Here is a 15,489-nt window from a genome sequence, read left to right as displayed (position 1 = left end):
CCATAAACGCCAGTCCTGCGAGCTCTACTTTACCAGGTTATGCTCTCGTTCAGAAACTTCCTGCAAATGCCTCTTGGGCTTCCCTAGTCGCCCTCGCCCATTCTTGCGCTGCTTCTTCTTCCTTGCCTTGTACTTCATATGAGTGAGCAAGCATACCGTCTGCAACACTCTGCCACAGGACGTTGCCACTACGATGAGCCTGCTTGGCTGCTGCTAGGGCGCTCTTCAGGGCTTGATCACCAACGACGTTCTCGAATAAACGGCTGCGCATGATAGCGAGTGTGACGGCTGCGCCTAGTACATTCTTAGTGGACTTGGATCCGGCCATGGCAGACTGAATGTGTTGTTTTTGTTGATTAAGCTGCTGAGGTGGATCGGTGCTAATAGCGGCCATAACGTTATGCCAAGCAGTCCGTAGGTCGACATTGTGGTGGTTTAGGCATAATGGCCTTAGTTGTTCGATCAGATCGAGTGTTGCTCGGTCGTTTCGGTATGAAGGATGCTGCATGATCCAAAGCCTGTTCAGACCAGCTAGCATTGCTAACTCACGATGAGCGGCTTTGACACCGGTTCCACGCTGGTTCAGATCAAAGTCAGGCTTTTGGAAAGTATTCATAGCAGCATCCAGTTCCCCTGTGCCTTGGTCGAACACTCCCGATAGGTAGATAGCCAGCAAACGCAGGATGCCCTGTGTAGACGGTATCATGATATCCTGAAGCTTCACGATGTATTGCTTTACCAAGTCCCATTGGCAGTGACTAGCCGCGTATAGGCCAAGTAATATGGTGAGATAGCAATGAGCTTCCAGCCGCCACTCACGTTGCGCAATAGCATCTTGCAACGAGATGGACGGTCCATACCTAAACCCGGCTGTCGCTTTGTCCCCTAGTATATGTCAACAAGATGCCTTGACAATGAAGAAATGCTACTTACAAGTATCCAGGGCTTTCACGCCTTCATTCAAGAAGTCGGCTGTCTGTCGACCATGTGCGCTTGACTTGTGCATATTCACGAGACCTGTCAAAGTGAAGCTAGCGACATGTTAGCCAATATAGCAAAAATGCGTTAAAGGGGTATCAGCTCACACAAGAGAATTCAACTCGACTTTGGTCATGAATGACATGACTAGAAAATCCTCTGGAACACCCTCTCCGCTTTGAATGATGCCTGCTGTGTCACTACTAATGGTATGGCCCGTGGAGGGTTGCTTCTGGACTGGAATGAGAAAATCGGACTTGACGCTGTGCCAGTCGGTGCACGCATCCATGCGATCTTGCAACATTTTAAGCTTATCAAGTATCAAATCCAAGCCAGAGTGATTGATAGTGCAGACAAGATCCAGAAGCAGCGTCAGCATATCGAGTTGCATGATATGAATAGATGGTTCACACTGGTACTTTGCTACTTGAGCAATACAGGCTTGGACCTTTTCAATGTTGCCATCTTTGGAAGCCTTGAGAAGTGCAAGACCTTCAAGAATGAAGGCAAACACACTCAGGGCATCGTCGCCACGGGAGCTAGCTGTAACTTGGATAGAGCGAATGTTCTCCAGTGCACTGGCGTCAGCTGTCTGACCAAGCTCCATGTAAAATGAAGCCTTCAACAATCTGAAAGCATAAACCCATTGTATATGTTTGTAGCTGTGAAACAGGTCAATCAATGCCGGGCTTCGGACGCTACATAACTTACGTTTCACAGTCAGCAATTTGTCGATCAGCTGCGTTCAAAGCAGCCTTGTGATTTCGCTGAAATAAGAGCTTTAATCTGATATAATGCATACAATATTTGAGATCGGCCAAGCCATTCTGTTAAACTCGGTCAGCCATGTAACACGAAGGTTAGCCAGTCGTCGCTCACCTTTTCGCAAAGAGAGATGCCTTTTGTGACGGCCGTCTCAGCTTCCATTGGGTTCTCCGTCTCTTCTAATACTACAGTTGCGTATCTCAATCGCATCTTTGCTTCTTGACGCGGAGACAGTCTATTACTTTGCAAACACGCCTCTAGACACGCCAGGCCTGTCGAGATCAGTTTCTGATACTCATCTATTCGCGTGGCGTTTAGGGACATCGCGACATCGTGTACAGAGCCACGGGCCTTATCAAAGCACTCTTCGGCCACTGCCACCATAAGATGGACAGTGTCTAGGGGCCTACTTTTTGGCGTGGTCGCGGGTGATTTCTTGGTAATACTCGGAGAGCGAGCGCTAATTGCCGGTGAGTTGACGATGGATGAGAGAGGGCTAGGTTTTGCCCGGGGAGTGGCCAGTTGAGGTTGCATTTGCGCCGGTTGATGATGATGAGATGTCTGCGCTTTTGGTTGAGGTGGTGGGAGAGGCTGAGTTTGTGGACTGCTCAGCATAATGTCCACAGGCTTGACAGTGCCAGATTCGTACTGCGCGTCCCAGTTCGTTGTCTTCCCGGTCTGAGGCGTAGGGCCGCCTTGTGTCTGATCCATGGTTATTGGTGGAAGCGGTGGCATTTTTTGGATGTCTTGCAGATTCACATAGACCATCTGCTCCGGTTCCTGCTGCGCAAGTGGCTGTTGCTTAGTTGGTTCCGAGACAGGCTGTTGCACAGCCTCCGATGCGGGCTCATCTATATCTATTATCATAGGTTTTTGCACAGGTTGTCGAATTGTGTCTTGCTGCTGTTTCGAAGGGTCTTGGCGTGGCTGCTGGCTCTGTTTTATTTGTCGAGCCTGTGGCTGAGCCGGCGAGGCTACCTGCTTTGGTGTAGGTTGCGGTGATGGCTGAGGAGCCGTCACCTGATGCTGCTGCTGATAGTGCGTATGTTGCTGCTGCTGCTGGTATTGTTGCTGTGGCGTATGCTGCTGCGAATACTGTTGGTGTTGAGACCGTTGTTGCTGCGCCTGGGGGAGTGGATATCCTTGGTTTTGTGGTATCGAAGAGGGCCTTTGCTGCGGCGAAGGGACGTGGCCAGACTGCCTTCTCGGTTGAACGTGTTGTTGAGGCGACGCGACGTGCTGCTGGTACATATGTTGCTGCTGTTGATGATGCGGTTGCTGATATTGTTGCTGATACATCATGCTCTGCCCTCCCGTAGATTGCTGCTGCTGCCAAACATTCGCTGGAGGTGTATATTGCGCGGCAGCTGCCTGCATCTGGTGCCCCCCATACGCTTGTCCAGCTGTGTCATATCCCTGAAAAGCCGTCTGCATGCCCCCGAACTGCGCCATCTGCTGCTGCTGAAGGTACGGTTGTTGTTGCTGCTGACCTTGCTGTGGGGGCATCGAATAGAACTGCTGCTGCTGTTGAGGATTCGTATACTGCTGGTAGCCGCCGGGCATATACGATGAAGGCGGATTCATTCCGGGTACTGGCAGCGGTTGCTGTGAGCCTTGTTGGCCCTGGCCCTGGCCATGGCCATGAAAAGGCCTGTAGCTCATGGCCTCTCCTAATTCACTGTATTCCGCTCTCGGTATCGATTTCAGCATTCGATTCGTCGTTCGTCGTGGTGCGCAGACCAACGCGATTGCGCTTCATGGTCCGTCTTGGGCCGTCGGTGCGTTTCCCATTCACGGACGGTTTCGTGTCGGCTCGCTTATCAAACACAGCTGTCTATAGCACAATCTATCGAGGCTCGGCCGTCCTGCTCGTTATTATCTTGTTTGCTGCGTCTGCGGATTCGATCGTGTTGGGTTTAAACCACAAAACAACGGGAGGCACGAGTGCGACAGGATCCTATCGTCGTGTCGCAGAGCAATGTGATTGGTCGAGACGGGATGGTAATTGCGGAACTACAAGTCAAACTAACGATTATTCAATGGAACCAACAAAACTTCCCATGAGAGCCTTATCTTGGTGTAATTCTAGTTGTCTTCACTTGCATTTATTCATAAAAAGTATTAACAAAGAATCATAAGTTAAATTATTCATCATGTGCTGCAATCATTGCTCGTGACATGTTATTATCTTACACCTTGCGATAAGTTTCCAACATGTCTGCTACTTTTGAACAAGCCCCAATGTAGTAGATCATCCCTACCAAGACAAAGAAAATCCAAGGCCCATGCGCATTTCTATAATCATACCGCTGTGCGCCAGGGCATGCAAGATCCTCCTTGGGTATTATAAGAAGAAACAACCAAATATGCGAGGAAACTCCAACGAAGTCTGCCCATTGCTAATCCTCCGACATGTAATGCTCAACCCATACAAACCCATTCAGCAAAGACACACCATCGAGCTGTGCGATCTGCGAGTACAAGGCCTCGCCATACACCCTTCTCTGAACACTTGATTATTGTCTCCCAGGTTCCACCATCACTAGCGGTTTCGCTGCCTGAAAGACTTCGGCCTCCAACGTGAATACCCTTACGATCCTCCTTCCTCATAAGACGGAGGATCTTGCCTCCTGGTGTCTGGATTGCCAGTTTGGCAGGCTTCTTCCCAGCCACAGTGCCCGTAGCTGAGCTTGGGGTCGAGCCACTAACACTTGACGCATTCATGCTCAGCGCTGAACTGGGGCGGGCGAACGGTATGGGGCTGGTGCCGCCTGGATTAGACGACGGTGTAAGTGCCGACCCACCCAGCGAACTTGGATGCTGTCTGATGGCAAAGACAAAAGTATTGTTAAGTGCAAGCCTTTGGCACTGCGGCTGAACCACATAGATATCATGCCGCTGTGCGTGAGGAGTTGGATGCCTTGTAACAAACTCATAAGGCGGGTTTTCGCCTGTGTGGACAATAGGCAATGCAAAGGCAAGGGGGTGTGGAATATCCTTGATGCTATGCATAAGACCTCGCTTGCCAGCATAAATCTTCAAGGTTCCCTGCCCTTCATCTCCAGGTAGTAGAGCTTTGACAGTGTATCGCTTGATGCCATTGAACCATTCAGCTTGAGCCAGTGCCCTCTTCTTGACGATATCGCCGCTTTCAAATACATCTCCGTCTGAATCTCTCGAATAACCTCGGACTTCGACCTCGGCGGCGATCTCCACGTCGCATGGAACACTGAATTTGATATGAACCATCTCCAGATCTTCGATTCGAGTCAATGCAGTATTATAATCCACCATCTCGAAACCATTGCGGAAGAACGGCGCACAAGCGCATGGCAGGTTGAGGAGTGTTTCATGTGCGACAGGAGGTACGATGTGCTGCTGACTGTGATGCTCTGGGATATGCGTCCAGCAAATCTCCAGTGGCCTGGTCAAGAACCACCAGGGATCAGCTGTGTTATTTGCATTGGAGTATAAACCTCGCCGAGGATACGAGGGACTGGCAAGACAGCAGTCAATCATGCGCCACTCATTGTCAACGAGAACAGCATTCCACCAGTGATTGGGTCGAGGCATGATGTTAATTTCGGAAACTTCGCCTGGGGACTTGAGGTAGCCTCGAACGATCTCACAGTGGATACCGATCGCAGAACACATATCCATCACCAGGACAGCATACTCCTCAGCGCATGCCCTTTTGGCCTGGATAACTCGTGTTGTGTCGATTTCACCCTCAAAGTCCTCTTCCCAGCAAATCTTTTCGGAGACCCACGTGAAGATTGCTCGCAGCCGCTGTACCTCGCTCCTGTACGGTCGGCATACGTATGTAGTGGCAAGTTGGATAGCTGTTATGGCGGGAGGAAGACCGCTGATGAATCGGGAGCTCTTGTCTACTTGAGACAAGTTAATCCCTTGGTAGTTGGTGGGTTCCTGGACTGGCTCCCCGTCAGCTCCCTCATCTCCTTCGACGCCCTCATAGAGCTCATCGACAGGATTAAGGGCAGGGTGATCCATCATTTGACATCGCTCTCGGCGCTCAGTCAACTCTATTGTGCTGAGCGAGTTGGAACGATTCACATCACGCCGGACCTGGACCCAATCAACACCGCCACTAAGCCCCATTTCTGTCGCAACGTCTCTGTTGGGAGGCGTGCTACCCATACCTGGCATAGGCGAAGCTCCAGCTGGCATTGAACGAGCAAAGGGTGATTTTGGCGAGTCCATGCCGAGACCACCAGCAACCAAACCGCCCCGGCTGCTCGCAACACCTGTTTTGGCAGTGTCAAATATCTTACGAAAGATGTTCCTCTTGGGTGGTTTCGGTTGCACCAAGCCTCCTAATTCCAAGGAAGGATCATCATGGAAGCCGGCTTGGGTCTGGGGACGCTGTTGCGCTGGAGAGTCACTTGCATGGCTGCTGTGATAGGTAACTCCTGTGAAAGGAGAGTCTGGCCTATCAATCTCCAAGTCTCGTGCTCCCAGGGCGCTTTGGGCACGTTGACGCTTGCCTGAGCGTGCGAGGCTTCCAGCACTAGTAGTACTGAAAGCACCAGCTGATGTTCCGCTCCATAAGGTTCTTGAAGTGCTCTGTGTTGATGAGCTGGTGTTGCTCTGATTGCCCGACGAGGAATTGGTCGAGTTGGTTTTTGTTGTTAATGTGCGGGCGACTCCTCTTCCAATCTCATACGCCGACTTGCGAGCTCGTAGCTTTCGTTCAGGCTCAATGGACCGGCCCATAGACGACTTCGGCCGCTCGTACGGCACATTCTTAGGGGGCGGGGGAGGTGGCTGATCGTCATCAGGCTCGCTAGTCCTTGAGTTCTGACGATGCATTTGCTGAAACCGCTTTTCCATGCGATCAACATAGCTGCTGAGCTTATCTTCTCTTCCTCCGCCTTGATAAGACACCTCTTGAGACGATTCGCCGCTATATGTTTCATATCCCTCATCTTGCGCGATTCCCATCGAGGTTTTAGGTCTGCTTCGCCCCTGGTCCCTTTTATTTGAACGATGAGACAGCATATCAAAGGATTCTGGAGACCAAGGATCGGCAGGTGGCTCAGGTGAAGGAGCTGGGCCAGGCCTTCCGAGACCACCACCTAGCACGTCTAATTGCTCCATGACACCATCCATGGCCTCTCTCAATGGAGAAGGCGTCATACCTCCGGCTGGTGATGGTGGAACAGGGGAGTTCCTACCAGGGGTATATGGCATATATGACCTATCATCGAAAGATCCTCTAGATCCATGCCTAATTGTTGGTTGTGGTGGTTGTGGCGGTCGGTAGGAATTATTTGAATTTTGCCTCGAGGGTGAGAAGGGTTGGAAAGAGGCATTGGATCCATGACGTGAGATATCAATAGATCTCCTATGCAGATCGTTGGATCCTCCTCTCGTCATTTGCCGGTGAGGAGGTGGTGGTGGGGGAGGCGGTGAGTTACCTCTGTCTTGTCCTCCTCGATAAGGTACTATTTGACGATGGAAAGATGGCGCGGGCGATGGACCTCTTGAAGCATAGCCATAGCTTTGGTGCATTGGAGGAGCAGGAGAAGGCCCCCTTGCATCGTAACCATGAGGAGGAGCTGGTGATGGAGCTCTTGAATGGTGGTAACTTTGAATTGGCGCAGGTGAGGGAGCCCTCGAGTGGTAGTTGTGCATAGGAGCTGGAGATGGAGCCCGTGAGCCATAGTGGTGAGAAGGGGCCGGTGAGGGTGCTGGCGAAGGAGCCCGGTGATCGTACACTTGAGGTGGTGCAGGTGAAGGTGCTCTGTGGTTATATGGCTGAGGAGGTGCAGGTGATGGGCCTCGTTCCGTTTCATGAGTACTAGGGGCGAATGAAGCGCCAGAGTTTTGTCGTTCCTTAGGTTTTGGGGTCTCTTTGAAGATCTCGGGTTGTTTCGCACTGGTGTAGTGAGGAGCCTTGGCGTATGCTTCGAATGGCTTTCGAAATGTTCTGGACTTTGTCGGTGCAGTACTTGGCGGTGCGTTTGGTACAGGAGCCGGAACCGATTTGGTTGTTGGGCGGAATTGAGAAGGGAGAAGCTCGACAAAGTTGGAAGGGAATGATCCGACGGTCCTTCGATCTCGGTATAGTCTGCCTACCCACCACGAACCATCACCAGCATTCAGACATTCTATCAGATCTCCCTCGATGAATCCCAGATCTCGTTTCGACTGTTTTCAATTTAGCTTAATATGAGACTCAAGAGGCCTGGAAACAAACCTCTCCTCCCCATGAGTATACAGCTCTACACCAACATGGGAACCTCGTCGGTAGAGGTGGTGCGGCGGGTGCCATATTGTTGGCGAATGATTCAAGCAGAGACTAAACAAGGCCCAAAGTAGGTGGTTTGGACTCGAGCAATTCGAGACGCGGCGAAATGAGGATTTATCGGACTGTAGATACAGGCATATCAAACACGATTTTGTCGGACAGGGCTTAACGACCAAAAACACGATATGCGAGGGCCCAAAACGAACAAGTCTCAGGATGGCGGATATGGCTGTGCAAAGGTAATGAATGAGAAATAAAAATAATTACCACAGATCGTGGAATGTGCAATAAGGCAAGACAGAGGCCTCGAGAGAAAGGCTCTTGTAAAATGAAGAGCGCAAGAAGCGTGTTGAAAAGAAACGACGGTTTGAAGCTACGCCTGTCAAAAAAGCGGTAGGACAGCCGCGGTGCTCGAGCGTCTGGCGTCACAGCTGAGAGAGGTCGCGGTTGCTAGGGCAACACGAGATCGGCGGGGGTTGGCGGTTCAGTTGTCCCACGGAAGCTTTGGCCATTTGAATGCAAGGGGAGCCTTGGACTTAACTGAGACAACGGAAACAATGTTGGATAGAGGGAATCGACCTGCCTAGGCGAGTCACAAAGAAGTTCGCATACCAGAGGGACAAAATCATCAGACAGTCAGAAAACTTTCCTTCGGAATATGCACTTATTATTTTGAGAAAGGCTGGACCTTGGTTTTTTTGGTCTTGTTCCCAAGTTCTTTCTTAACATCTTAACTAAGATAGGGCTGATCTGTGATACCCACCAGGTACTCCCAGAGCTCGTGCATATTTCTTCTTGATCGTATTTTCATCTGAACATTATCGTCAGTCGGAAAAATAGGCAATGTGCAGCTGCCGTGTCACTCTGTTATCAATGGTTCAACTGCCCTGCATGAAGGTGGCCTCGTTTTTCGCATAGGTTGGCAGTATTTAGATTTAGGTAGCAAGTCAAACATTGGAGGGTGGTCCATTTCTACCCTGTGGTCTAGATGCTAAAGTCAACGTTGCTGGGGATCGCAAACGTGCATTGGCCATCCTGCAAACTTGGAGCTGGGTGTGAGGCTGTGGGTGCATTTCCCCATCTCACTTTAATTGGAGCCCTGTTCTGGTTGCAATGTTGCATGATCATGAAGATCCTGGGAGCATATAACAAACAAGACTATGATGAGAGACGGGGATATAGCATGAAGATAAGGATTCCTCCATCAAGTGAACGCACTTTTTCGCTTATGCGATGACAATCTGCATTTGACATTCAGATATGCCCATCTGACTGAATCCGAGTTCTCCATACACACAGAGCAATGAATGAATATCAAAGTATTCTTGAATGGATGCGACAATTCTTTTGATTGATAATAAATTTTACTCTCGTGACCATGTCTCTCTACCCCATACTTCTTCTGAGACCACCTTTCCTCATCCAGAGTTCATTGACATCAGCAGTCTCAGTCGTTAAGAGCAACAATACACTAGATGCGTATCACTCTCTTGTCCTAAGTTCCAGAGTCTCTTGTGCCTAGAGACGGATGAGGCGTTGTGTTGTAACCTCCACAACCCGTACCTTACCTTAGTGCGTTGGAGAGTGTACAAGAAAACAACGGACATGATAGAGGAAGACATAAAGAGATAGACATCCACCATACTTGTCACAGTGACAAACAGCACCACTGTTTTAAGTCACGTAATCTTTTTCTGTCCTAACTAAAAACCGAGCCATAGAAACAAGCAATCTGGGCACTAAGCAATGCGCCAGGGGTGTCCAAGAGGGCATGACAAGCTAAAAACGACCGGGGGATAGGATAGCTCCCCACTGAGTGTGGCACGGACTGCAACGTACCTAAGTGAGAAGTCATGAGAGACAAACCAGTTGGTATGTGACTCTTTGGCAGAGACTCCACGAACCTGCATTTGCTATATAAGCGCGGAAGGAATATTTTGAACCAGAGAACTATCAATTCTAGTCTTTTTCAATATTTAATTTCATAATCTTTCAACAACCTTTTATTTTCGATCTATTGCTTGCACCAGTGTCGGACTATCCACTCGATTAGCTGCCCTCCCTCAAGCTCTCGTCTCAAAGTAAACAAAAGCGCCAGGGGTTCCATCTGGCTATAGCGTTCGACAGGGTCCGCTTCCCAGACAACCATTCGTCTACCTTGACATTCACCCGCATGACTTTTAATAAACGACGACTCCAACTCATCGCGCACGCTTTTGTATCTTGTTAATATTATTCGATTCCCTCAGCAGACGATCTTGCGCATTGCATTAATCTCAAGTCTCAGCTTCAGCTTTGTTTATTCCGTTGTCTCCTCTGCCCGAGCGACGTGAATCCGAACAACGTCGAGACAGTGCATGACGTCAATTCACAATGGCTGACGAAGGCGTTGCTGAGCATTATCAGGTTCTCGAGGAACTTGGCCGTAAGTATCAAGACGTTTGGGCATCTCTTCACATTGACTAATGGTGTCCTAGGTGGTAGTTTTGGCGTCGTCTACAAAGGCATTGAGAAAGCAACTGGCGAAACTGTCGCTATCAAACATGTAAGTCCGATCATCTTGGTTGCCTGGTATACGAGCTAACAAACAATGTCAACAGATCGACCTTGAATCCAACGATGATGATATCCAAGATATCCAAGCCGAAATCGCTGTCCTGAGCACTTGCGCCAGCTCTTACGTTACCCAATACAAAGGCTCTTTTTTGCGAGGCCATAAGTTATGGATTGTCATGGAATATCTCGGCGGCGGATCCTGTTTGGACCTGGTATGTCTCTCCATAAAATACTCCGACACGAAGTCTCAACTGCTAACCGGGAATAGCTGAAACCCGCCAACTTCAGCGAAACACACATTGCCATTGTTTGTCGTGAACTGTTACTAGGCATTCAATACCTTCACAATGAGGGCAAAATCCACAGAGATATCAAGGCCGCCAACGTTCTCTTATCCGAGACCGGCAAAGTCAAGCTTGCCGATTTTGGTGTTGCAGCCCAATTGACCAACATCAAATCGCAGCGAAACACCTTTGTCGGAACACCTTTCTGGATGGCCCCGGAGGTTATTCAGCAAGATGGTTACAGCTTCAAGGCCGATATTTGGTCTCTGGGTATCACAGCTATGGAGATGGCCAACGGTGAACCCCCATTGTGCCACATTCACCCCATGAAGGTCCTCTTTCACATCCCGAAAAACCCGGCTCCCCGTCTTGAGGGCAACTTCAGCAAAGATTTCAAGGACTTCATTGCACAATGCCTCACCAAGGACTATGACCGTCGACCGTCCGCAAAAGACCTACTACGCCACCGTTTCGTCCGTAACGCGGGCAAGGTTGAGGCTCTGCAGGAACTTATTGCTCGTCGACAGATGTGGGATGCCAATCAGAACAGACAGAAGCATCCTATTTACTATCAAGAGACCCTTCAAACCATGACCCCTAAGGATGAGCAGCAGGAATGGGTCTTTGACACAGTAAAGTCTGTCGCGCCACCCCCCAAGAGGCCAACGATCAAGCAGCACCGAAAGCCCTCATCCATCTGGAATGCCGAAGAGGCGATGAAGAAGCTGGATGTCAAGGATGGTCCTCTTGGAGGAACATCTCCTGCCCCGGGAACTGTCCGAAAGTCAACGGTCCGACGAGCACCGTCTTTAGCTCAAGAAACATCAGTGCGGCCTGGTTCTCCTCGGGGCTCTATCGCCCCTAAGAGACCTCTCCAACCAGATATGTCGTTTGGAAACTCAGGATCGACTATGCGTCTTTTCAGAAGAGTCCCTTCAGATGGTTCAAACGGGAGTCAAGGGAACCGGCCAGTTTCTCCCGACGATGTCTTCTGTGACGAGAACCTTCCCCGTCCTACCACAACTCCTGTCGAACCCTATGGCAAAGAGGCTGTACTGGGGAGACGCTTGTACAACAAAGCTGTGGAGCCTTCTCTAGCCGAGCTGCATGCTCAAACCTCTGCGATGCAAAAGCGAGAGGCACTGGCTAAGTTATCCGATGCTTTCGCGGCTCTGGACGCAGTTGATCCTGAAGGGGCCTATCACCTCATGACGAGCATGATATCGTCAATCTCTCAAGACAATAAGCTCAGCACAAACATCCTTCGACAGCCTGCCCAGAAGATTCCCGGTGACGGCACTCCTCAGGGTACTGTGATTGTCAAGAACACCACCCCTGCGGCCAGCCCAACGAAACTCGTCATGTCTTCCAACAACCCTCATTTGCGCAGCCATCGACGCCGTCATGCTGATACTCCTACCCTGTATGAGAAGAACTTTGACCCTGAGAAGTTAGCCACCGAGAACAAATATCCTGGTCAGGAGGCCAGATCTGGCATGGAGCATTGCAAGCAGTTGCCCGACGTGCTCTACTCACGTTGGGTAGACGGTCTTCGAATTCGTTGGCCCGCGGTTTGATTCTCAGCCAGGGATGAACGATTGAACACAGCGGCATGACCTAGGCGGTGTTGCGCCTTTTATGTTGTACGATTCGTATGCAGTTTCTTGTGCTACTTATTTTGCATTGTTTGCCTTCCGGCTGGAAGATAAAAGCGAGTCTTCGAGGAGCTTATTGGCAGCCGTATTTTCATCAGCATTTGACGACCCCGGTCCGGCATGACGCTCACGATATAACGATATGTCGCGGATGATCTCATTGACCTGGTCTACTCCTTTGGTTTACTGTTTTTCTGCGAGGTGCGTGGGGCGTTGTAAGGACTGTATTTAAGAACATGGATGGTACGGAGGCAACTCTTGTTTTGATCTTTCATTGCATTGCAGCTGTTTCGATATAGGCAGGTAGATGACTAGATGCAGGCACAGCCTAGACTTGTTAATTGAGCACAGTAAGAATCGAACATGATCCGTCCACGATCTGTATCTAATAATCTACATGACCATGACGACCTTTGCTCAATGGATGTATCGTGCACAAGCCAATCCAATATTTATCCAGAAGCGTCGCTGGGCCCAAGAGCTAACTTGATTCTCCAGTTCTTGAACTCATCAGACAAGATATCGCCGTGACCTGTTTCCTCCACCTTGAATAGCTCGATTGTTGGTGATTGAGGCTCGCGTTTTATTCTCCAAACGCCCTCATCGTTGATGTTCTCTGTTAGCCCTTTTGATGAAGCAGATTAGCGATCAATGGCTTTCATAACTGATAGTAGTAGGCTTACACTCTAAGAAAGTAGCAGCAAAGTTGACACACATATCGGCGTTCCATTTGGGATTAGGATCGGCATTGACCATTTCGGGAATACGATGCGTTTCCATTTCCCTTGCCTCAACCAGAACACCATCCTGTGTGCGAAAACCGACCACAATGCGCGGCACACCGAGAAGGAATGATTGAATCCAATACTTCATGAGCTTACGCTTGAAGTTCTCCATGCCGCCCGGGTTGCGAATCTCGGCTGATGTCTTGAGCTCAACCCAGTTGATCGGGCTGCCCTTTTCTTCGGGTTTGGAGTCCCAGACTGTGGAGATGTGAGTTGGGAGAAGAAGGAGAAGTGAAGGAGTTACTCACTGGCGTCAACTTCACCGCCGAGACATAGGACGGATTTTCCGATACCCGTTCGAACGACAGAACAATATTGGGCTTTGTTGTTGACGATTTCGTTCTCTCGATTTTCGATGAAGTCGCGGGACGTTTCTGCCCATGGCGATGGCAGAGTCGACAAGGTTTCAAACTTATATCCTAGATTACGATGTGAGCAATCGTAACGCATATTGGAAACAGAGACACATACCCCAAAATTGCATCACTTCTAATGGTGGTCCTCTTCTTCGTTTATTGTTTCCCTCGTTTGATCTGGAAGCAATCTTGTAGGTGTTGTTCTCCTCGATAAAGCTTTATAAATCAACTTCCGACACAAACATCCCTGGAACTCCTTGGACTTACATGCAATCCTGCGTGGTCGGCTTGTCAGTGGGTTTGCTCTTAGAGACAGGGTATATCATCTTAGACGTACTTGATACAAAGTGGCATTCATCTCGAAGCTATTCGTCGATAAGTCAATGGGGAAAAGAGAGCAGACCGCCTGGTGAGACCTACCCATCCATCTGGTCGAAAGGTGCTGCCATAATCTATGCCTGAAGATTAGCTCTGAAGTCAGACTATCAATGGGCAAAGAAGTTAAACCTTTGTCATCATGCCTCTCCATGTGACGATGTTGGCATCAATCTTCTTGCCTGTTTCTTGCTCGTGTGCAGCGATAGTCTTGAGGAGACTGTCAAGGTGATCATCTCCGGTATCGTCCAACTTCTGAAATGTATCAAAGCCTTTGGAGAGGTCAGCCCCAAGCTGTGGTGTGTAATAGTACTTGAGAGATGAGTCGTCCAGGTGAAACTCATGGTTGTCGTCGTATGAGAAGCAGGCAAACTCCTGTGAAAGTTTTAGTATAAAATCAGAGAGATGGTTATAAAAGGGCTCGGTGTATCATATATGCACCTTTGGTCTTTTGACAGGCTGACTTGCACCAACAAAGCGGCCTATGGGTTGAACTGAAAAGCGCGCCGACATGATTCTCAATAGAGAAGACACCTGTCTCACACAGTGGCAATGGTATGGCGATGTTCAGGTTCGGCTAATACGTGTAGTATTCTTGAATGATATGCGGGCCAAAATTCGTGTGAAGGGAAGTATTTACAGTAACACTCCTCTCTTGATGTATGTGGATGGAAGTCTGAACAAGGTGTGACGCTACTGCTCGGGTGTCCCGATCAAGTTCATGGGATTGGGGGTTTTAGTGGAGGCTGCAGCGACCTGACTGTGCCTTGTTTTAGCGCTTACACAAGCTCCAGGTTCATGAGCCGCAACCCGATCACTAATACAATTCCTTAATGAATACCAATTCAAACTTTGATCTTCCTGTAAGACATCAAGGCTACAAACACGGCAGTTATTATACGAGACTCCCAATAATCACACAGTTACTGGGCACTTCGGTTGAAGTCCTAAGATAAATACCTGCTTGCTTACGCTATGACCAAACACTATGAGTCTAAGGTAAGCTGCGTCGTCTGTGATCGACTCCAGAGTAAATATGAGGAATACCAAACATTAGACGCATTGTTTCCCATAATTGAAGTAGAAAAGCCACATCATCACTCGGACGACGTCTGAAGTGTCTCATTGGGGTTTTATCTACCTTCCTGCTTGACCTGTGGCGCCCGTGCTCAATCAAACATTTGATTATTCGTCAAGTTTGCTGCTCAGGGATAGTAGAATCTTAAGTGAGGAGTCACTTTCTGTGTGCAAAACGGTCACCAGAATTGAATGACTTTTGCCTGCCTATGCAGGGTGCAGAAGATGCCTGCTTGGGCTACCTAACTTAATCGCCTGAAGGGATCCTAAGCCTTAGAGAAGCCTTTACAACCAAAAATTGCGAGAGAGAAGGCACTTACCACCCTCACTTTACACTTTCATCTGTCTTGCCCCATCTTATCTATCATAACTTCATTTTGACTCTGA

General features: G+C 49.3%; 4 protein-coding genes across 4 annotated transcripts; 2 read left to right on the top strand and 2 right to left on the bottom strand.

Annotated features, from left to right (window-relative positions):
* Positions 1-49: 49 nt before the first annotated feature.
* BKA55DRAFT_500826 (cohesin loading factor-domain-containing protein) lies at positions 50-8,038 on the bottom strand (the record flags this gene model as incomplete). Its single annotated transcript, XM_046186775.1, has 7 exons — positions 50-885; positions 934-1,031; positions 1,086-1,640; positions 1,690-1,805; positions 1,858-3,366; positions 4,240-7,914; positions 7,964-8,038. 7 exons carry the CDS (start codon positions 8,036-8,038, stop codon positions 50-52), a joined length of 6,864 nt encoding a protein of 2,287 aa, XP_046054650.1.
* A 505-nt stretch (positions 8,039-8,543) lies between these two features.
* Positions 8,544-9,304, top strand: BKA55DRAFT_553389 (uncharacterized protein). Its single transcript, XM_046191527.1, has one exon. It carries the CDS (start codon positions 9,003-9,005, stop codon positions 9,249-9,251), a length of 249 nt encoding a protein of 82 aa, XP_046054649.1. The 5' UTR covers positions 8,544-9,002; the 3' UTR covers positions 9,252-9,304.
* A 1,083-nt stretch (positions 9,305-10,387) lies between these two features.
* Positions 10,388-12,431, top strand: BKA55DRAFT_499101 (kinase-like domain-containing protein; the record flags this gene model as incomplete). The annotated part of the gene is made up of 4 exons (XM_046186624.1): positions 10,388-10,439; positions 10,492-10,559; positions 10,615-10,782; positions 10,839-12,431. The coding sequence occupies 4 exons, from the start codon at positions 10,388-10,390 to the stop codon at positions 12,429-12,431; spliced, it is 1,881 nt and encodes a 626-aa protein (XP_046054648.1).
* A 335-nt stretch (positions 12,432-12,766) lies between these two features.
* On the bottom strand, positions 12,767-14,722 carry BKA55DRAFT_553384 (RAI1 like PD-XK nuclease-domain-containing protein). The gene is made up of 9 exons (XM_046191526.1): positions 14,467-14,722; positions 14,158-14,400; positions 14,071-14,102; positions 13,988-14,015; positions 13,918-13,925; positions 13,766-13,866; positions 13,543-13,713; positions 13,193-13,492; positions 12,767-13,134 (listed from the first exon to the last, which is right to left on the bottom strand). The coding sequence occupies exons 1-9, from the start codon at positions 14,536-14,538 to the stop codon at positions 12,962-12,964; spliced, it is 1,128 nt and encodes a 375-aa protein (XP_046054647.1). The 5' UTR covers positions 14,539-14,722; the 3' UTR covers positions 12,767-12,961.
* Between the last annotated feature and the right edge of the window lie 767 nt (positions 14,723-15,489).

The sequence above is a fragment of the Fusarium redolens genome (genome assembly GCF_020744475.1).
Source record: "Fusarium redolens strain MPI-CAGE-AT-0023 chromosome Unknown BKA55scaffold_2, whole genome shotgun sequence".
In the NCBI taxonomy this organism is placed as follows: Eukaryota; Fungi; Ascomycota; class Sordariomycetes; order Hypocreales; family Nectriaceae; genus Fusarium; species Fusarium redolens.
The sequence above is the reverse complement of the archived record's forward strand: the minus strand, read 5'-3'. Positions and strand labels throughout refer to the sequence as shown.

Bases quoted from the DNA above. Each gene is read 5' to 3' on its own strand.
- BKA55DRAFT_553389 (XM_046191527.1), top strand. From the start codon at position 9,003: ATGCTAAAGTCAACGTTGCTGGGGATCGCAAACGTGCATTGGCCATCC.
- BKA55DRAFT_553384 (XM_046191526.1), bottom strand. From the start codon at position 14,538: ATGTCGGCGCGCTTTTCAGTTCAACCCATAGGCCGCTTTGTTGGTGCA. The intron at 13,493-13,542 runs GTGAGTAACTCC...ACATCTCCACAG, and splicing joins CGGCGGTGAAGTTGACGCCA to TCTGGGACTCCAAACCCGAA. The intron at 13,135-13,192 runs GTAAGCCTACTA...CTTCATCAAAAG, and splicing joins TGCTGCTACTTTCTTAGAGT to GGCTAACAGAGAACATCAAC.